The sequence below is a fragment of the Rhineura floridana genome, chromosome 2 (assembly GCF_030035675.1).
Source record: "Rhineura floridana isolate rRhiFlo1 chromosome 2, rRhiFlo1.hap2, whole genome shotgun sequence".
NCBI lineage: Eukaryota > Metazoa > Chordata > Lepidosauria > Squamata > Rhineuridae > Rhineura > Rhineura floridana.
Window position 1 is genome coordinate 205372900 of NC_084481.1, and position 23430 is coordinate 205396329.

The following is a 23430-nucleotide window of genomic DNA, read 5'->3' on the forward strand; positions in this document are numbered from 1 at the left end:
TCAGGGGGACGATAGATCGTTCCCAGTATTAAGTCCCTCCTGGGGCATGGTATCACACCCACAACGATTCTGTGGAGGAGTCTGCCTCTTTTGGGGTTTCCAGCTTGCTGGATTCAATGCCTTCTTTCACGTATAGAGCGACTCCGCCACCAATACGTCCTTCCCTGTCCTTCCGATATAGTTTATATCCAGGGATAACCGTATCCCACTGGTTTTCTCCATTCCACCAGGTCTCTGTTATGCTCACTATATCAATGCTCTCCTCTAAGACCAAGCACTCCAGCTCTCCCATCTTGGTTCGGAGGCTCCTAGCATTAGCGTACAGGCACTTGTAAGCAGTGTCTCTCTTCAAGTGTCTTTGGCACTTGTGGTTAGGCCTGTGGTAATTTTGCTCTTCTGAATTTATATCCTGTGCCCCTGCTCTCACAATGCCTACTTCTAGGCCTACCCCTTTTAAAATCTTCTTGTCAGGAACTTGAGGTAAACACTATTCTTCTGCTACCTAGCTTAATTAACACCTAAATGGTTTCTGCCTGTAAACAAAGAGATTATCCTTTCAGAGCTGGAGAGGACTTTTGGTATCTCTTGTGTGTCAAATGGTTTTTTAATTTGTTTCCTCTTTGTTGTTATGTGCCTTCAAGTCAATTACGACTTATGGTGACCCTATGAATCAATGACCTCCAAGAGCATTTGTCATGAACCACCCTGTTCAGATCTTGTAAGTTCAGGTCTGTGGCTTCCTTTATGGAATCAATCCACCTCTTGTTTGACCTTCCTCTTTTTCTACTCCCTTCTGTTTTTCCCAGCATTATTGTCTTTTCTAGTGAATCATGTCTTCTCATTATGTGTCCAAAGTATGACAACCTCAGTTTCATCATTTTAGCTTCTAGTGACAGTTCTGGTTTAATTTCTGCTAACACCCAATTATTTGTCTTTTTCGCAGTCCATGGTATGCGCAAAGCTCTTCTCCAACACCACATTTCAAATTAGTTGATTTTTCTCTTATCTGCTTTTTTCATTGTCTAACTTTCACATCCATACATAGAGATCGGGAATACCATGGTCTGAATGATCCTGCCTTTGTTGTTCAGCGATACGTCTTTGCATGTGAGGACCTTACAACTGAACTTACAAGATCTGAACAGTTTATAACAGATGCTACTGGAGGTCACTGATTCATAGGGTTGCCATACATCGTAATCAACTTGAACGCACATAACAACAGCAAACTCTCTAGTAAGTCTGTTTAGGATTGCAGCCTTAAAATGTTGCACTAAATATAGCTCTTGGTATCTACATTATTGCCCCATTCCCAAAGTGCCATCAGACCTGCTAATCAACATACCTTCCTGAGATGAAGCTGTGCCCACTTAAGGTGAAGCTGAATCTCATCACACTAGGAAGAGAAGGAGGGAAGATCAGTGAAGACCAGGTTGAGCCAAATTTTATTGGTGTAGTTATACTGTATTATCATCTATCCTCCCATAGAAGCCCCTCTGAACTATATATCTAAAGACCAAAGAACATAGTGCAACAGACAATACTAAAACTGTTAGACTACAGATAGCTCTTATGTCCCAAAAGCCTGGACAAACTGATGCATCTTCAGTTGATGCCTCAAAGTTGTCAGTGTGGGGGACAAATGCACTCTACCAGGGAGAGAGTTCCACGGGGCATAATCACTAAGAAGGCCCTGTTTCATGCCAAGAGCTATACTTGCAGACAGGAGCATAAGCAGGGCCTCCTCTGCCGATCTCAAAGCTCAGGTCAGTGGGTATTGGGAGAGGAACTTCTTTTATGTACTTGGGCTCCAAATCATTCAGAGTTCCATGCACCAGTAGCAACACCTTGATTTGGGCCTGGTAGCTCACAGGTAGCCAGTGCAGTGCTTTAAGGACTGGTGACACTTGCTGCACATATCTCTTAATTCAGATGGAATGGCATGGTAGAGCTACATATTGTCTGCATACTGGTGCCATTTGTTAATATTTGTCTTGTTAGGCCTGCATACCCAGCAGTTATGGTAAGTTTAAAGCACGTGGGAGAGCAGCCATGATGGATTAAGATGGATGACAATATGCCATGTTGGTGTCATTTTTGTGTAAGCTTCTTGGACTTTTGTGCAAACCTTTGCTGTTTGCTAGGACATTGGTATCATGAAAGGTTTAGCAGCAAACAGCCATGAAGCCAAAACAAAAGTGAAAGCATAACCTGTTTTGGCAAGCTGGTGCAAGTGCCCTGTATGGAGAACCACTGACAAAGCAGGGATTCCAGTTACTCTTTTCTGCCAGATAGATTATGATAATTCATAGTCTACATCTTATGAATAGTGAAATAAATGGATTGCCCACATGAGTAATGAAATGAATGGAAACGCCCAGCTCCCGGTCCCATTACTGATCAATATAAGAGGTGTATTCAGTTTTTTTTAGTTAGTTCTTCTTGAGGGTGGGGGAGGGAGGTTGTATGGATTTTCTTTCTTCTTCTTTGCTGCCTGCTACCTGCCTTGTTTCGCCCAGCTGAAGGCCACAAGACCTAGCCTACTGCCCTGGATTGGTAACTATGATTGTTATTGATCTAATATGTGAGGGAACTTAGACCTATTTTACAACTAGATAAGCTGGAGGGAGCTAGGAGGAAAACATGTTATTTACTCTGATTGATTACTTTGTCAGTGCTGCTTATTAGTTCATACCGTTATTAAACTATTAATTATTTCATACAAATAATATCAAGTTACTTTAAGTTGCTTTAAATTTCATTACATTTAACTCGCTTTAATTTTCAAATATTTATCTTATGTAGCTTGTTTTATCTTGTTTTATTCTTATAAATCCTATAATCTTTCATAATATCATTTCATATCATGTAATAATACCAATAATAAACCAAGTGATTTCTTTAAGTTACAATCTTGAGTTTGTGATTTTACTGGTGAAGCTTTACTTCCTATTCCACTGGGTTGCTGCTAAACAAATTTGGACCTTGACTGAGGAATCTAATGAGTGTTAGTACATTGGCCAGGATTTGGCATAGTATGCACAGGCATATTAACACTGCATTCCAAATCCCCAGATGACACATCCCAGTGGTTTCATATAGATATTAAATAGCATGGAGGCAGTAGCCACCCATGTGATGGGACGATGGCGAGGTTAGGATTGCATGGATACACCAGCAGGAGCACAGGATTGGCTCCACTGATGCACCTAAATAGCCCCAGCCTTGCTGGTGCCCTGCTGTGCCCTGCCCCAAACCAGCTCCACCCAGGTAAGCTTTAGCAACACTGGTGGTAATATAGGAGCCGTGAGACCACATGACAGAAGTACCTCAGGACCCAGCAGAAGGCCCCAATGCTACTCACTGGTAATGACCCTTGAGGTAGAAACATATTAACTTTATTGTGAATTAGGCTAAAAGCATAAGAGAAGTAACAGGTGGTTCCCGGATCTCTAGATATGTCTAGGCAACACTGCACATGACATTAGGAAAAGTAGACAATTCCCAGAAATGTCTGAGCAATATGAGGCAAATATCTGGTTCAAAATGTGATGTTGCTAAATAAGGGGAAAGTCTGTCAAAAATCTGTTTCTGAACTTTTATGCCTAATGGAATGAAGGAGAAAAACCATTTGAGGACACATACAGAGAGAACATACAGAAAGTTAAACATGCTTTTTAATACTTACAGGATTTAAACAGGCAAATATTGTAATTCTTCACAAATCTCTTGCGGATGACTTTGAAAAATTTTGCCAAGCAAATGATGGACCACTTCCATTACTGTATAGAAGTGAACCAGGGGAATGGAAATGCCCGTCCCTGTGCAATGATTCTGATATTAGGTATGCATGGATTTACACTGTCTAACAAACATCTGATATGACTGGTGGATCTTATCATAACATATTGTTTGATCACAATAAAGATTCTGGCTGTTGAATTCACGTAAGTCTTTAGTACTCTCTCATTCAAAGGAAGCTCAATGTGATAGCACTCTCCCTGGAACTTATCACCCCTTGGGAAGTGGAAAGCATATAGCACTCTGTTGTTCCTTACTTTCTGAAGCCAGGGCTTGTACTAATGTAAAACTTTATTGCCTTGATCCACAAAACTGAATGAAGTTTCACTCATGGATGCCCTAAAATATAGTGCTGTGAATACAGATGGGGGAGGATTTTGGTTTACTCCATAATTTGGAGCAAACCTCATCCAATGGACCATTCTCAGATCAGAATGTCGGCATGCAGATTAGATTGCATGTCTACATACCTTTCTGAGCATGGTTTGCTCCTACAGTACTTAGTAGGGTGGAGGTTTATGAGGTGGTCTAAGGGCTTCCTCTGCTTATCCTTTTTTTCTTGCAGCAGCTAGAAAATACAGTACTTGCCATTTAAAACCACTGATTAAAAATACCCTTGGAAGTGGTAGTACATTATGACATGTCACCCCTTCTGCACAATTGTACAGAGAAGAAGATAGCTGCCCTATATACCAATGGGAGCAGGCATCTTTTTTTTTCATACAAGGACATTGTATTGGAAAAACGATGGCTGCTCCCGCAGGTACATCTTTTTCTCCATAGAATTGTCCAAGAAATGGTGGCACATCATAACGTGCTGCTGCTTTCAAGGGCTTTTTAATCAGGTTTGAACAGCAAGCATCACACTTTCTAGCTGCTGGGGTGGGGAAGAAAGATCAGAGGAAGGCCTTGAACCACCTCATAAAATGTACCGCTGTTTCTGGGGGCTTTTTAATCAACAGATTTGAACAACTGCAGGAAGTGGCTAGAAACCATTTAAAAACAAGAAGAAAGATCCAAGGAAACCCTTGGATCACCTCATAAGTATTGCCTCATTTCATTTAAATGTTTGGAAAACATGCAGATTATTAAGGATTTTTACTTTTAAAAAAATCTGCACAGATTTTGGACAAAATGGACTTGCCTGTCTGCTTGTATGCAAGGGACACAGACTGGATGTTTTGTGCATCCCTACTTGTCAGTTTGATGTCTTTTTACTGTGAATGGCTCTATCATTCTGAATTTGCCTTAAAGTGATGCCTGATTGGGGTCAATAAGCATTCAATGGCTCCTTGAATAGGCAATTCATTTATGGGATGAAGTCAGAGAATTTCCACACCACATAATTAGTGTGGCATTGCCAGGCTTTCTTCCCTCATTTTTTACAGAGCATCCACACGAAACCATTATCCAATCATTTTCATCCTGAATCTTCCCTGTGGCTCTGTCTTTTCTTACTTCACAGAAGACTTAGTTTTTCAGAGGAGTGAAAGAGCAGTGCAGTCTCCACTACGCTTTTTAAAAGAGTGACATTTCAACATGAACAGTGATATATCTGGAAAGTGAGCCCAGCAAATGTTCATTATAAGATTTGTGTTCAGTCTTTTAATGATCACTGAAATACTTTTCTGGCAAGGGACATATAAGGCTATAACAGTTTTATTACCATACTACTAGCAGAAACCAGTAATGATTTGAAACGAATGCTGATGAAAGTTAAAGTTAATTGCTGTAAACCGCCCAGAGAGCTTCAGCTATGAGGCGGTATATAAATGTAATAAATAAATAAAATAAAAAGGAAAGCAAAAAAGCAGGACTACATCTGAATGTCAAAAAGATTAAAGTAATGACAACAGAAGATTTATGTAACTTTAAAGTTGAAAATGAGGACATTGAATTTGTCAAGGGTTATCAATAACTTGGCACAGTCATCAACCAAAGTGGAGACCATAGTCAAGTAATCAGAAGAAGGCTAGGACTGAGGAGGGCAGCTATGAGAAAACTTCAAAAAGTCCTCAAATGCAAAGATGTATCACTTAGCACTAAAGTCAGGATCATTCAGACCTTGGTCTTCCCAATCTCTATGAATGGATGTGAAAGTTGGACAGTGAAAAAAGCAGGTAAGAATCAACTCATTTGAAATGTGTTGGAGAAGAGCTTTGCACATACCATGGACTGCAAAAAAGACAAATAATTGGGTGTTAGAACAAATTAAACCAGAACTGTCACTAGAAGCTAAAATGATGAGACTGAGGTTGTCATATTTTGGACACATAATGAGAAGACATGATCCACAAGAAAAGACAATAATGCTGGGAAAAACAGAAGGGAGTAGAAAAAGAGGAAGGCCAAACAAGAGATGGATTGATTCCACAAAGGAAGCCACAGACCTGAACTTACAAGATCTGAACAGGGCGGTTCCTGACAGATGCTCTTGGAGGTCACTGATTCATAGGGTTGGCATAAGTCGTAATCAACTTGAAGGCACATAACAGCAACAACAAACTACTACTACTACTACTACTACTACTACTACTACTACTTATAAGATATATTAGTCGCTTGATACTTGAAGGTCCCCAAGCGACTTATACAGTGTTAAAACAAAAACAAATAAAACACACTATAAAAACATAACAATAAACATTAACAAAACAATAGCAATAGCACCCCCACGCAGCCACAAGAAGGTTTGACAGCATATTACAACAAAACATCATCTCAGTCTATCAGAAAAGTTACTTCTTTACCTGGCGCTGAAAAGATAACAGTTAAGGCGCCAGCGGACCTCACTTGGGAGCATATTCCACAGATAGGTAGCCACAACTGAAAAGCCCCTCTCCCTTGTCGCCACCCTCTGAGCCTCCCTCAGAGGGGGGACTTGGAGAAGGATCTCAGAGGAAGATCTAGTGTTACAGCTTTCTTTTAATATTATTATTATTATTTTATTATTTATTTAATTTATTAGTCGCCCATCTGGCTGGTTGTCCAGCCACTCTGGGCGACGTACAAGATAAAACAATACATTAAAACATTAAAATTTAAAACCATAACAGTAAGAAACCTAACCCACCCCAAAAGCCTGCCTGAAGAGCCAGGTCTTCAAGGCCCGGCGGAAGCTTATCATAGAAGGGGCATGGCAGAGATCATTTGGGAGAGAGTTCCACAGGGTGGGGGCCACTATTGAAAAAGCCCTCTCTCTAGTCCTCACCAGTCTAGCTGTTTTAACCGGTGGGATCAAGAGAAGGTCTTCTGAGGCTGATCTTGTTGAGCGGCATCCCTGACGATGCTGGAGGCGCTCCTTCAGATAGACTGGGCTAAAACCGTGTAGGGTTTTAAAGGTCAAAACCAACACCTTGAATTGGGCCCGGTAAACAACAAGCAAGCAAGCATAGCCAATGGTCAGAGAAGATGGGAATTGTAGTCCAACAACATCTGGAGAGGCATAGGTCTCCCATCACAGAGATATTGCGTTTCTCTCTCAGAAATCTGATGTGGATGTATGGTTCTATTGTCTTGCAGGTGGGACTGTTGGGTCCCCATTTATGCATATTTATGCATAAAGCAAATATTACAAACACATGGGAGACTTAGCAACTTACGGAGACTAAGCTCAATAGTTCTGCCCCTGGAATTTCTCAACACACAGGGAAGCAGTGAGCATGTAATAATATAAACCGAGTTGTCGAGAGCCAGTGTGGTGTAGTGGTTAAAGTGTTGGACTGTGACCTGGGAGACCAGGGTTCGAATCCCCACACATCCATGAAGCTCACTAGGTGACCTTGGGCCAGTCAGTGGCTCTCATCCTCAGAGGAAGGCAATGGTAAACCACCTCTGAATACCCCTTACCATGAAAACTCTATTCATAGGGTCGCCATAAATTGGAATTGACATGAAGACAGTCCATTTTGTCCATTCTGACATTTGCTGTTGTTTCATGGATCTCTAGTTCAAGACAATCGCAATGTACACAACCCTAAAAGCTAGGTGTAGCGGACTTACATTCATAGAGAGAGTGAGAGAGAACATTCTTTTTCATAGAATATGACATTCACAAATGGAAATCAGAATCAAGTTGACCAACAGTACAATCCTATACATGTCTACTCATAGGAGTATAGGAAGTCAGTCCATGGTCCATCTAGCTCTATATTGTCTATACCAGCCTTTCCCAACTAGTGGGCCACCAGATGTTGTTGGACCACAACTCCCATCAGCCTCAGCCAGCATTGCCAATGGTCAGGAAAGATGGGAATTGTGGTCCAACAACATCTGGTGGCCCACTAGTTGGGAAAGGCTGGTCTATACCAACTGGCAGCAAGTCTCCAAGGTTTCAGGCAAGGAGCTTTCTCTGCCTTCCCTGGACATGCCAGGGATTGAATTTAGGACCTTCTATATGCAAATCAGGTGCTCTACCACTGACCTATGGCCCCTTCCCAAAAGAAATAGAAGCAAGTCCTACTGAGTTCAGTAGGAATTTCTCCCAGGTAAGTAGGTATAAGATTGCAATCTAAATCCAGTTACTCAATTCAAATGATTACTTCCAGTGGATTCATGGGAATAACATTTGTTTATTTTTGCAGAACTGACTGTTTGCAGTACAAGAAATATGAGAATGGGGTATGTACCGGAATTCTAACAAGCCTGAAGGAATTTTCTGAACAGCTTAAAGACATGGTGACTTTCTATCTAGGCTGCAGTTTCACATTTGAAAAGGCACTCCAGAAAGTTGGCATTCCTGTAAGAAATGTCGAACAAAAATGTAATGTAAGCATGTACAAGGTAAGAATAGATTAAATTACATAGTGATTTATATCTGCAAGACGTGGCACTAAAACATGCTATACAACCAATCATCAACAGACAAGTGGGATTCTGCAATAAAATATTGAAGTGCAACCCCACCCCCTAGAGGAGTCCTGTTCAGAACTCCAGCCAGCCTGGAAAAGGAACTGTACTGTTTGCTGTTTGAGGCTTGCTGAGGACACCTTTTCCCCCTTTCCTATCTACCTGAAACTTTCTCCAGCTGTGCTATAATGCTAAAGGATTTAGGTTCTGGGATGGCTGTGAGTCTAGAACCTGAGCACTTTATTGCTGTATAAGTGGGGACAAGTATTTATTTAACCTTATGGTGCCCATATTCCCCCATCCCCCAACCCTAGTGTTCATCTGCAGATGAGCTGTTAGGACAGAAGTGGCTTCCTGTAGCTTCCAGATTTTGTTGGACTACAACAAAAAATCTGGCTAACCTGTGACTTCCAGATGTTGTTGCATTACAATTTCCATCAACCCTGACCATTAGCCATGCCGGCTGGGGCAGATGGGAGCTCTAGTCCAACAACATCAGGAGGGCCACAGGTTAGCCTCCCTTGTGTTAGGGTGAATCGGCTGTCAGGAGTTTCCCTCCATTTTTTTCTTTTTTTAATTGAGACCTTCAACATTCCATGGCTCAATTATTCTTTAACTATAAACTTGCAAAGCCTGCCTGGTTTTCAATCCATTAGACTCCATTTTCTTTCTCCCTGTGGTGGAACAGAAAAAAATGGAGAAATCTGGGACTAGCATAGCATAGCTGTAACTGGGCAGCAGCATCCTCCACAACAATCTTAATTTAAACACACAACAATCTGAAGCCAGACAATGAGGTGTGTTGCTTTAGTTTTTTTAATCTCCTATGTCCTCAATGTTGCATTGGCCCTGGCGTCCCACAGATCCTGCAAGCTGATAGGGATGCTTTGGGGTGTGAAGGTAGGTGGTTGAAATTAGTTTCTTTTTTTACAAAGTTGTATAGGGAGTCCCCCATATACCGAGAGAACTATTAAGAAACTCATTTTGGGGTGGTCCTGTTTTGCTTCCACTAACAGTTGGGTGTACATATCCAACACAGCTGTTCATGGTTACCCAATCTTGGCATACTACACCGCTCCCTCAGCAGATCTCTCAAAGCACTGGATCTCTGAAAGCACTGATCAGTTAGCAGGCAGAGCAGGAGAAAAAAAATAACTAGACAGTTTGGTCAGCCTCTTCCCCTATTGCCTGGTTGCCAAGTAGTTGGAAGTGTTAAAGACTTCTGCTTCTGCTAAACCTTGGCTACAGCTTGTGATTTGTCTGGATCAAAATAAACCATGAGCCCAAGTTCAGACATAATACTAAGCCAAACCACGTCTTCACTCACAGCTGAACAGCAGCAGCTGGACCAGAGGAGGACCAAGGTGGCTGCAATCCAGGAACCCGCATGTTGCTCATTTGCACTAACCCATGGCTTAGTTTACCATTAACCAGATTACTGAATAGAAAACATAAAGGTTGTGATCCACATAGTTGTAGCTAAGGGCCAAACTCAATATTGTGCAGCAGTTCCATGTAATTAAAAATGTAACTTCCCCAATCATGCTGGAATATGATGGAGATCTGGTTTTAAAAGCAAAGGGATATCTGGGTGAGGGGAGCTGAACCCTAACATAACTAATCTTCATGCACCCCCTTTTTGCAAATGTTTTTTTCTCAGCCAGGTTGAATCACTTTCATTGTCAGCCTCTGTTACTGGAGACAGGTAGCTGGAAACGGGCTGTAGGAACCTAGCTCATGGCACAGGGAAGGATTCTGCACTTCTTACTACAATCTACACTGGCTTCCAGTTGCTTTCCGGGCTCAATTCAAGGTGTTGGTATTAACCTTTAAAGCCCTGTACGGTGTCGGCCCAGTATATCTGATGGAGCGCCTCCACCGTCACAAATTGAGCCGCCCTACAAGATCTGCCACGCAGGGCCTTCTCTCAGTCCCACCAACTAAAGTGGCTAGGTTGGTGAGGACTCGAGAGAGAGCTTTTTCTGTGGCGGCCCCCTCGATCTGGAACTCCCTCCCAATAGATCTTCGTCATGCCCCTTCCCTGGATATATTTCGCCAGGGCCTGAAGACTTGGCTTTTTAATCAGGCCTTCGCAACCTTTGAGACCTCTAAGGTGAACAGCCTTGAACTAAAATGTTGATAAATCTATCATACTGTAAACTTTGTATTGTACTGTACTGACTATATTTATTATTGTATTTTATCGTGTTTTATTGTTCGCCGCCTAGAGTGGCCATCGGCCAGATAGGCGGCTTATAAATTAAAGTTTATTTATTATATTATTATTCTTACCCATACAGCTCTGATTTTGAAAGCAGATTTCCCGCTCCCTGCATCCTTCTCTTTCTAGACAATGGGAGCAATTCCATGTCCAAACCCACATTACTGCTGCAATTGTATTAATTTAAGCCTTAAATAAGTCCCATTAAAACCAATGGAACAAGTTAGATACATTTTATGTTGGCTGGTTTAGAACTTAATCAGTTCTACTACAGAATATTCAGCTATACTGTTGGTATTGTTTTACATATGTCATTATGGGATTTCCAAGAAAATAGAAATTAGGTATTTATTATCAGCAGAAAAACACAAATCATTTAGCTCATGGGTATGCAATCCTAAGGCTTTACCTTGACTTGTATACCAAGTTTCCTTGTAGACCCTGTCTGTCTCAGGAATAAAGGAAGACTGTGCCAGGCTCAAGCAAGATCTAAATAAACTGGATTCATTCTGCACTCTCTTCATTGCCTATCTTGTTCTTTCTTGTTCCTTAATAATTATTATGAGGATTTGTTTATATTTTCACTGAAATATGTGTGTAACATTTTGAACTGAAAATGTCTTCTAATAAGTTCTTGATATATATAAATTTTTACCAGACAGCTGTGCCTTGTTGGAGTACTGAAAACTTTCACTGCAATCTAGTAGTAACCTTGAGACCTATTCCTAAAGACAAATTGGAAGCAGTAGTGCGAACTACCTATCCACTGAAAAAATCACATGGAGCACCAATTCACATTGGTAACCCTGGTCAGTGTATTTTTAAAAAATATGTAATTAATGTGTGTGTGTGTGTGTGTGTGTGAGAGAGAGAGAGAGAGAGAGAGAGAGAGAGAGATCAAAGGCTTCAAGTTTGTCTGACTGGATAGCATACTTACCACCAAGCCTAGTTTTGGAATGACTTTATGCAGATGTACAGGAGCTAACCTGATTTCACACTGGGACCTAAAATAAGACTTGCGACCATCAATTTACCACGCTTGAATCCAAGATTGCCTAGTGAAACCAGCAAGATGGCTTCTATCTAATGAATGCACAGGATCTAAGATTCTTATGTTCTCCCCTTTGCCTGTTGGCTATTCAGATTCCATATATGTCAGTCTTTGTGCTCACTTAAGCTTGCAGATTTACTAACAGCAGTTGTCTAAATAGGCAGGCTAATAATTACAGATCTCACCCAAGAATTCTTGGGGCTTGGGAGATATCAGGAAAATAAATGGGAGTTCAACAGTGGACTGTTTTTATAACATATATTTCTTAAACATTTTAACACTTCTTAAACATCTTATCACTTAGTGTGCTATCATGAATGCACATAGTTGGCCTTATCCAGTGAGTCAGAATCAAACAAGTTACATTGCAATATATCTCAAGTCTTCTATTCTGTTACCTTTCTCACTACCTATTCTTACCCAGAAAATGAACATTTATCTTGTGTGGGAGTCAGACCTCAGACTGCCAACAGCAGCTGCAGCAACTTTGACCAGGCTTGGAAGCAATGGTAGCTTGATGTGCAAACTCCTCTCTTTTTATAGGCTTTATTATGAGTGACCCAACCTTGCTTATCAAGGTCATCAGCCCAACTGCCTTCTCCAGGAGATGGCATTTCATCTGCCTTCTCTGAGAGACGGCAATAGGGACCAACTAACTAGCCCTAATTAACTAGTTTAGCTACGCAGAGGCTCTCAGACAGTGTTGAATCTTATATCACTTTGTTTACCTGAAAGCAAGCAGGCTGCCCGGCTGCCCAGAACTCAACTTCAGAGAAAGCGCCCAAGCATTTTAATAGCCTTCTGTTGATTATACATAATGCAAAATAGTATTTATCCCTGCATATGAGGGCTCATGTGGGTAATACAATGAAAAATAATGGGAGCAACCGATGACACTAATGATGGCAGAAATGCACTTCTGCTTCTGTAACGGATGCCCCTGGTTTTCAGCTGTACCCCCCCATTCCATCTGTACCCCACTGTTCTGGAGGATTCCCTGTCCTTCTGGAGCAGGTTCTGGAGAGAACTTGACACAAGCTCAACAATCACTTTCAAATGCAATTGGTAGATTGTGAAACCAAGCAGTAGAGACTTAAAATGGGCCAATACTTATTGAGTAATCTGAGGCAAAACAAGCAAATATTCGGGGGAGGGGGGAGTAGGGGAGAGATCCAGGAAAAAAAAGAAAATAAAATTAGGCATATAAGCAAAACATGACGCTAGATATATAGAAAACAGGGAACTGAGTAAAATGTATTTAGATCTTGGTAAAATCTGCTTAAGTCATATTTTAAAGGAATCTAGAGATCCACAGAAAGTACTTCAAATAGCAGTTTCATACTGAATCACACAGGCATATTTCTGAGACCAATAGTCTTGCTAATAAAATAAATAAATATCATACCCTTGTACATGTGCTAGGACCTCAGCAGCCAGCCAGCCAGCTTCTCACCAAATTTCTTGACTGTTGTACAAAGTGGTTGGCTTCTGTTGGGATTATACATAATGACTGGAGAATGCACAAAATGCAGGTGATATATGCACATTCCCTAGGTCTGTTTGAGATTATGCATGTAATGACTGGAGAATGTACAAAATTCAGGCAATATATGAAAATCAATATGATGGAGATTATATATATTGACCGAGAAATGGCAAGTTAATGTGCACATGGCAAGTTAATGTGCACATTGTACATGAAGCCTGGTGAATGTGCACAGTGGCCAGTTATTATGCTCGTTAACTGCTTAACTTATATTCCCCTTAATACACAAGTTTTATATTCACTAATAGGCAAAAAAACCCCTTGTGATTTAAGAACGTGCCTATAGCCAACAGATATTGCTATCAGACTTTAAGAAGCAGGGAAATTGGGCAGCTATAGTGAATGCATCTAGGGAGCAGGAGACCTGACCTCCTCTCTAAGGTATTGTACTGCCCTACACATTTGTAAAAATGCAAACACAATTTGGGTTCATTGTTAACAGTCCAACCCACTTCCTATGTAACTTGGAAGAAATTAGTAGCATACCTCTGAGCATATGGTGAGTGGTGGCAGCACCTGCAATCAGCCCAAATAACAGAAACAAGACATGTGCTGCTATTGCTGATCTTGTTTTAGCAGGGGGGAAGCAACAATATTAAGATAGGTGATGTAGTTCAGATACTCACTTTAGATATGTTTGCAATTTTAGTGACATTTCCTATGGTAAATTATTTTCTTTTGCTTCTGTTTCTGTGAATATGTAGTCTCCCACACAAATGTAAACCAAAGCTGACCCTGATTAGCCAAGCCAAACAGCTGTTAGTCTGGTGTTTAGGACACTGACAGTTGGTTCTTACTGAGCATGCCTGCACTATCATAGACTCCAATATTAATTTTCTTAAATTAATTCAAAATCAGCCGTGCATTTTTTAAAACTTTTAAACTGCAGAAGATGAAGGTCCGAGTGTGGGGCAAGGTAAATAATAGGATTAGAGGTACTCTGTGAACGTGGCTGATTTTTTATTAATATCAGCAAATAAGGAGAACTCTGACAGAAAAAAGTCCAATAGGGGTCTGGATTTTTTTTACTCCTGTTTCCCAAATTTAAATTCTGGATTCTCTCTGACTGTTTTGTGGATTGCCATGAAAACTTAGAGGGCTGTTAAGCAAATGTTTCTGAGTTCAGGACTGTAAGTTTTGTAAGATTTTGTTTTGAAATGAGCTTATGGGAAGCAGCAGGATGGCATGGTGGAATGTGAAAAATCCATGCTGGCTATAGTGTACAGCCAGTCTTGTGGATGTGTAATATGCTTTTATTATATTGCTATATTGCTATAGCTATAATATGCTTTTATTATATTGTAAATTGCTTCAGGATGCCTCATCAAAAGTTAATGAAGTTATGTACATACCTGTCCACAAAGAGGACATTACGCTGCAGTCCTATAACAAGAGTGGGACTTATATAGACCTATACAGGCATACCCCGCTTTAATGTATGCAATGGGACCGGAGAGTATACTTTAAGCGAAAATAACCTTTAAGTGAAGCAATTGTCTTCACTTGTACTGCACGCAATCACCACTAGATGGCAGCGGCGTCATGCCAATAAAGTATACGTTATTGAGAAGCGCGCAAACGTTAAGCAGGGTATGGGGACGAATGGAGCATGTACGTTATAGCAAGGCAACGTTAAGCGGGGCAACGTTAAGCGGGGTATGCCTGTATAGGATTGCTCTGTTAATTTCTATTTTACTATAGTAATCCAATGTCATTGGTTTTCCTTTACTTAAATCATTACTTCTGTTGCATTATTAATTTGATTTTATCCTTTTTGAATTACAGATTTATTAGGAATTCAAGATCTTTCCAGTCCAGACTATGGTGATGCAGTACAGGCTCAGTCTGGGGATGTTCCAGTCTTTTGGGCTTGTGGGGTCACGGGCACAGAAGCTGTCAGCTATTGCAGTATGTGGAGATAATAAGATTATTTTCAAAAATTATAATATAGAGAATTGCTAAATTTTTAATAAAAACCCAACTAGGAAGAACTGACATTTTTTTTTCCTTTGAGGGTTCATATACTATTCTACTGTGTCTGATCTAAACGGGGGGGAAAGCTATCACCCTCTATCACCACTCCTTCCTCAGCAGACAACTCAGAGGAACAGAATAACATGAATTTACTATAAGCAAGGTTTCCAAACACTTCCAGACTAGATGCTCAGCTCCTGTATAGGAACTGTACTTTAATGAGGGGCCATTCACCTGACTGGAGGTACAGTCAGACAGCTGCCTTCTAGCTAACAACAGGATGCCCCCACAGGTGTTGCTGTTCAAGCCATTGCTTGCAGTGCTACCACTGCTCTTGTTTAGTAAACCAGACTTCACATCCTTTCCTGTTCATCTAGAGGCAGATGACAGGAAAATACAAACTTACCTGAGTATGGTTACTGTAATTTTCTTAGGTCCATGAGTATAAACCATAAGGATTTGAGATTTGAATAAAACACAGTCTAGAGAGTGGTGGAACAGGAACCATAGATGTCAGTTTCCTTTTCTGTTTGAACAGTATCCTGTGAATATTATGTTTGGTATTTTAAAAATATATGTGAAATAAGAATCATTTCATGGTTCTATTTCTTAGCAGAGATATAAATGCAAGCAGCAAGATGAGAATCAACCAGTCCACCCTTTCCCTCAGACACAAATAATTACAGACACAATCTTCTTAAGCAAAACATAAAGAATGTTTACTCATGACCTTTCATATGTTCAGGAAACATAGGCTCTAGCTTAGGTGAAAGAAAAGTAGAAGTCTCAGTCCATGATAATGGTCATCTTGGAGAGGAGCATGTGCATGCTTCACTCTCCTCAGGCTTAATGGAGAATATGCAAGAATCCCAGACAAAGGAGGAGGAAGAGAAAGCCAGGTAACCCTACATAAGAACATAAGAAGAGCCTGCTGGATCAGGCCAGTGGCCCATCTAGTCCAGCATCCTGTTCTCACAGTGGCCAACCAGGTGCCTGGGGGAAGCCCGCAAGCAGGACCCGAGTGCAAGAACACTCTCCCCTCCTGAGGCTTCCGGCAACTGGTTTTCAGAAGCATGCTGCCTCTGACTAGGGTGGCAGAGCACAGCCATCATGGCTAGTAGCCATTGATAGCCCTGTCCTCCATGAATTGGTCTAATCTTCTTTTAAAGCCATCCAAGCTGGTGGCCATTACTGCATCTTGTGGGAGCAAATTCCATCGTTTAACTATGCGCTGAGTAAAGAAGTACTTCCTTTTGTCTGTCCTGAATCTTCCAACATTCAGCTTCTTTGAATGTCCACGAGTTTTAGTATTATGAGAGAGGGAGAAGAACTTTTCTCTATCCACTTTCTCAATGCCATGCATAATTTTATACACTTCTATCATGTCTCCTCTGACCCGCCTTTTCTCTAAACTAAAAAGCCCCAAATGCTGCAACCTTTCCTCATAAGGGAGTCGCTCCATCCCCTTGATCATTCTGGTTGCCCTCTTCTGAACCTTTTCCAACTATAGAATATCTTTTTTGAGATGAGGCGACCAGAACTGTACACAGTATTCCAAATGCGGCCGCACCATAGATTTATACAACGGCATTATGATATCGGCTGTTTTATTTTCAATACCTTTCCTAATTATCCCTAGCATGGAATTTGCCTTTTTCACAGCTGCCGCACACTGGGTCAACATTTTCATCGTGCTGTCCACTACAACCCCGAGGTCTCTCTCCTGGTCGGTCACCGCCAGTTCAGACCCCATGAGCGTATATGTGAAATTCAGATTTTTTGCTCCAATATGCATAATTTTACACTTGTTTATATTGAATTGCATTTGCCATTTTTCCACCCATTCACTCAGTTTGGAGAGGTCTTTTTGGAGCTCTTCGCAATCCCTTTTTGTTTTAACAACCCTGAACAATTTAGTGTCGTCAGCAAACTTGGCCACTTCACTGCTCACTCCTAATTCTAGGTCATTAATGAACAAGTTGAAAAGTACAGGTCCCAATACCAATCCTTGAGGGACTCCACTTTCTACAGCCCTCCATTGGGAGAACTGTCCGTTTATTCCTACTCTCTGCTTTCTGCTTCTTAACCAATTCCTTATCCACAAGAGGACCTCTCCTCTTATTCCATGACTGCTAAGCTTCCTCAGAAGCCTTTGGTAAGGTACCTTGTCAAACGCTTTTTGAAAGTCTAAGTACACTATGTCCACTGGATCACCTCTATCTATATGCTTGTTGACACTCTCAAAGAATTCTTGTTCTTCTATGTGCTTAGTTAATCTAGCTTTAATCATACTTTCTACCAGTTTCCCAGGGACAGAAGTTAAGCTAACTGGCCTGTAATTTCCGGGATCCCCTCTGGATCCCTTTTTGAAGATTGGCGTTACATTTGCCACTTTCCAGTCCTCAGGCACGGAGGAGGACCCAAGGGACAAGTTACATATTTTAGTTAGCAGATCAGCAATTTCACCTTTGAGTTCTTTGAGAACTCTCGGGTGGATGCCATCCGGGCCCGGTGATTTGTCAGTTTTTATATTGTCCATTAAGCTTAGAACTTCCTCTCTCGTTACCACTATTTGTCTCAGTTCCTCAGAATCCCTTCCTGCAAATGTTAGTTCAGGTTGAGGGATCTGCCCTATATCTTCCACTGTGAAGACAGATGCAAAGAATTCATTTAGCTTCTCTGCAATCTCCTTATCGTTCTTTAGTACACCTTTGACTCCCTTATCATCCAAGGGTCCAATTGTCTCCCTAGATGGTCTCCTGCTTTGAATGTATTTATAGAATTTTTTGTTGTTGGTTTTTATGTTCTTAGCAATGTGCTCCTCAAAATCTTTTTTAGCATCCCTTATTGTCTTCTTGCATTTCTTTTGCCAGAGTTTATGTTCTTTTTTATTTACTTCATTCGGACAAGACTTCCATTTTCTGAAGGAAGACTTTTTGCCTCTAAGAGCTTCCTTGACTTTGCTCGTTAACCATGCTGGCATCTTCTTGGCCCTGGCGGTACCTTTTCTGATCTGCGGTATGCACTCCAGTTGAGCTTCTAATATAGTGTTTTTAAACAACTTCCAAGCATTTTCGAGTGATGTGACCCTCTGGACTTTGTTTTTCAGCTTTCTTTTTACCAATCCCCTCATTTTTGTGAAGTTTCCTCTTTTGAAGTCAAATGTGACCGTGTTGGATTTTCTTGGCAATTGGCCATTTACATGTATGTTTAATTTAATAGCACTGTGGTCACTGCTCCCAATCGGTTCGACAACACTTAACATCTCGCACCAGGTCCCGGTCCCCACTGAGGATTAAGTCCAGGGTTGCCGTCCCTCTGGTCGGTTCCATGACCAACTGATCTAGGGAATAGTCATTTAGAATATCTAGAAACTTTGCTTCTTTGTCATGACTGGAACACATATGCAGCCAGTCTATGTCCGGGTAGTTGAAGTCACCCATTACTACCACATTTCCTAGTTTGGATGCTTCCTCAATTTCATATCTCATCTCAAGGTCTCCCTGAGCATTTTGATCAGGGGGACGATAGATCGTTCCCAGTATTAAGTCCCTCCTGGGGCACGGTATCACCACCCACAACGATTCTGTGGAGGAGTCTGTCTCTTTTGGGGTTTTGAGCTTGCTGGATTCAATGCCTTCTTTCACGTATAGAGCGACTCCGCCACCAATACGTCCTTCCCTGTCCTTCCGATATAGTTTATATCCAGGGATAACCGTATCCCACTGGTTTTCTCCATTCCACCAGGTCTCGGTTATGCTCACTATATCAATGCTCTCCTCTAAGACCAAGCACTCCAGCTCTCCCATCTTGGTTCGCAGGCTCCTAGCATTAGCGTACAGGCACTTGTAAGCAGTGTCTCTTTTCAAGTGTCTTTGGCACTTGTGGTTAGGCCTGTGGTAATTTTGCTCTTCTGAATTTATATCCTGTGCCCCTGGTCTCACAATGCCTACTTCTAGGCCTACCCCTTTTAAAATTTCATCATTTCTTTGGTTTTTATCCCAGGGGGGAGGTTTATTCCGAACCGGACCTTTCTCAGCTCCTGTCAGGTTTCCCCCCTCAGTCAGTTTAAAAGCTGCTCTGCTACCTTTTTAATTTTAAGTGCCACCCGTTAGGAAGTTACATCACTGGTATACAGGTACATGGGATATTTCCCAAATATGGTTAAGGTACAAACATAAAATGCAATATTATAAAATAATATCAAAAAATTAATATATATATAAACAATCAATATAAAATCCTTATAGGTGTTCTCATATAGTAGTACAAAGATGGCCAAAAAAATTTTTTTGTGAACAACTCAGTGCCCATACACAATAAAGAACAAAATATATAATATGGTCAAAACAATATCAATATGGACATAAAGGGCAACTTTTAAGCAATGCCCAATATACATAACTCAATGCCCATGGAATGCAAAATGTATAACATAGCCAAACGCGTTTTGACAATCAGTCTTCTTCAGTGGCCTTCAAGATGGATATACATTTTGTACTGTATTTTATGTTCTGAGATATGGACTGATATGTGGGCTGTATGTAAATTCAGTTGTTCATTTCCTTCTATCAATCAATTCTAAAAGGGTTTTGAAAATTTTACCAACATAGCGTTTGGTTATGTTATACATTTTGCATTCCATGGGCATTGAGTTATGTATATTGTATGTATATTGGCTATTGTTTAAAAGTTGCCCTTTATGTCCATACTGATACAGGCGGGCCCCGCTTATACGGCAGGTTCCGTTCCGGACCCCCGGCGTAAAGCGGAAATCGCTGTAAAGCAGAACTCCATTGAGTATAAAGGGGCGCGTTGCACGAAAATGCCTCAAAAGCTCAAAATCGGCTTTAAAACGGGGAATGAAAGCCGCCGCATTAGCGGAACGCCAGGAAGCGAAGCACCGGGAAGCGGAGCCCTACTGTATTGTTTTGACCATATTATATATTTCGTTCTTTATTGTGTATGGGCACTGAGTTGTTTACAAAAAAATTTTGAACTATAGTATTCAAGCTGCTTTTATTGCTACATGGGTGAGTAGAAAAAAGTTAGTTTTATAGCTTAAAAGAGGACTGCCCCCCCCCATTGCCTGTTGATCTTTTTCAGAGTCTCCACTGGCTTTCACCCATTCTCCTGGTTGCATGTTTATCACCGACCTGAAAGTTGAAGATGCTGCAGCTGGTAAAGAAGTCCCTGAAGTCTATCGTATTTGTCAGAATCCTTTGCACTACAGCATCATATCAGCAGCAGCTGTACAAAAAATCAGATGTCTAGAAGACATGGTAGGAGTAGACCCAGGTAAAAGCAAAGAGAGGAAATGGAAATATTCTTGTTTTGAGTCTAAAATTCTTCATGAAAAGATTGATCGATAGTACATTCTCCTGCAGCAGTTCTATCAAGGGGAAGATCAAGACACTGAAAGTGCACTCCATTCCTGATGCTATCCGTTTCCAAACTAGTACTCATAAGTGCTGAAAGATTCAGACGTATTACGTTCCCATGCATTGGAGTGTTTAATACAAAGGCAATAAAAGTTCCCACTAATATAAGTCAACCAGATGGGGATTGGGAACCTTTTTGGCCCAGCAGACGAGATCTTTATCTCCCCATACCCTGTTGGCCAACTTTGACAGACAGGCAGGGCACCTACCTGTCAATCATCTGGCATCATGATCATGATGATCTCACATGACTGATAGGTGGGTTGCTCTGCTGGCCTGTCAGAGTTGACCCATGGGAGTGGGGAGAGGGGTCTGCTTCTTCAACACACTCCCCACAGGGAATGTGCTGGTGAAGCAGATCCCAAGCAGGACTGAACTCTCCACTCACAGATGGTGAGCAGAGACAGCAATGACGCTGGCTACAGGGGCCTGCTTCGGCAACATTTTCCTCACAGAATGTGCTGGCAAAGCAGCACCCAACAAGGTTGAACCCTACCCCCATCAGCTGAGGTCTCCCAGTGGCATCAGCTGATGGGTGGGAGGGTGGGTGCAGTTTGGGGGGGAATGGCCTGGCAGACCTGGTCTAAACTCATGGCTAATATTTTTATCTCTACTGCCCTGCTTTTCTATAATGGAAAGAAGGAATTTCCAGTGTTCAGTAAAAATCAGTGAAAAAGCAGAGGGGAGCTGGTGCTAATAACTCCTACAAGAACTGCAGCATCTAAGCTACTTGTCTTGTGCCTTGAGCAAGAAGAAAAAACTGGCATAGCAGCACTGAGGTTTCCTTCCGGTGCTTGATCCTGTGAACCTTTGATATTATGAAAACTTATGGATCAGCATTTGGCACAGATTAGTCTTTATTTGAAAGGTACATGTGAATGCCCCCATAGTTATCTAGATATTAATATGTTATTAGCAAAGCAATATGCTCAGGAATGATCTCAGTCTAAAAAAGTTCTTCTATTTATGTTTAGGGGACAGAGGTGTGACTCATTTGCGTTCTCAAGATGAACTTCTAAAGGCATGTCTGTCCATTTCCCATGCACAGTCAGTGTTAATTACTACTGGATTTCCTACCCACTTCAAATATGAGCCACCTGAAGAGAATGATGGGCCTCCAGGGGCCATTGCAATGGCAGCTATTTTGAAGGCCTTGGGGAAAAATGTAGCTATAGTAACTGACCAAAGAGCTCTGAATTTGAATAAAAACATCATCAAGGAAGCTGTAGAACAAGGTATGATACTTCCTTTTTAAAAATAACTTGATTATGTGTTGTTTATTAAAACATTTTTTTCAGTTTTCAGTGGAGATAAGAGGAAGATACTTCAATTTCCCCAAATTCAAAAAAATATTCACATTATCGCTTTTCATACATCGGAGCTGAGCTAGATGTTATACTCACCATGGGAATGCTGCCCCAAATGGTATCCCTTTCTAAAGTTGGAACAACAATTTCCAAACTGCATGTGTCATGACAGTACTGTTAGTGTGTTGTAAGAAATTAAACAATTAAGACAGGGATGGGGAACCTGCGGCTTCCAGATGTTGCTAATTTACAACTCCCATCATCTCTGACCATTGGCCTATCTGAATGCGTCTGATGGATATTGGTCACCAACAACATCTGGAGGGTTCCAGATTCCCCACCCCAGACTTAAAGAGTCTTGAGAGCACCAAAGTAAATTACTGGCTGAATCTACCTTCTGTCTCTGGTTTTGCTTACTTCCAGTCACGCCCTACCTCCCCACCCCAAGACAGCATATCTTTGCAAAAGGGATGGAAACCCATGTGATTAGGGCATGATCTAGGTAAAGTTATTTAACGGGAGAGAGGAAATCGTGTGTTTAACCTGTCTCTCATTGGAATCAGTAGAACTTACAAGTACTTCATTTTGCCTTGATCACATCCCTAGCGATTATGCAAATAAATGTACTATTGAGTTATCTTTGTACATTATTGCTTTTTTTTTGTGGATGATGGACTGCCTTCAAGTCGATCCCGACTTATGGTGACCCTACGAATAGGGTTTTCATGGTAAGCGGTATTCAGAGGGGGTTTACCATTGCCTCCCTCTGAGGCTGAGAGGCAGTGACTGGCCCAAGGTCACCCAGTGAGCTTCATGGCTCTGTGGGGATTTGAACCCAGGTCTCCCAGGTCCTAGTCCAACACTTTAACCACTACACCACACTGGCAAAAGTTCTGACCATATAGCTTACCACATTTAATTTTTGAAAATATAAAATGAGCAGCTGATAAAATGTTGTAATAGCAAGCAAATAATGTAATGGTTGTGTGATCCTTGCTGACTTTTTCTTCTGTACTGAATATATTCTGTTCTGTTCTATTCTAGGGATCCTGGAGACACCAGTCCCAATAATTAGCTACAATAGTGATACTCCAGATTCAGCTTTGCTATTTTTGTGTGAGAATGGAAATCCAGAAAAGCCCAGGTATGTTCCTTAAAAAAGCAAAGAAATAGCAAACTGAGGAAGATATAATTTTTTGTGTCAGTGCATTTTTAGGTGAAGAGGGAGAATAAAGAACTGA

At 41.2% G+C, this 23430-nt stretch overlaps 1 protein-coding gene across 2 annotated transcripts in view; it reads left to right on the forward strand.

Moving 5' to 3' along the window:
* The window catches only part of DGLUCY (D-glutamate cyclase), a 68138-nt gene that overhangs the window by 27287 nt on the left and 17421 nt on the right, over positions 1-23430 (forward strand). The window contains exons 3-9 of one of the 2 annotated variants that reach the window (XM_061611961.1): positions 3691-3844; positions 8385-8583; positions 11529-11679; positions 15253-15375; positions 20548-20739; positions 21857-22117; positions 23234-23333. In XM_061611961.1, coding sequence (XP_061467945.1) covers positions 3691-3844; positions 8385-8583; positions 11529-11679; positions 15253-15375; positions 20548-20739; positions 21857-22117; positions 23234-23333 — 1180 coding nt within the window. The remainder of the gene's footprint in view (positions 1-3690; positions 3845-8384; positions 8584-11528; positions 11680-15252; positions 15376-20547; positions 20740-21856; positions 22118-23233; positions 23334-23430) is intronic. The other variant, XM_061611962.1, reaches the window with a different exon arrangement.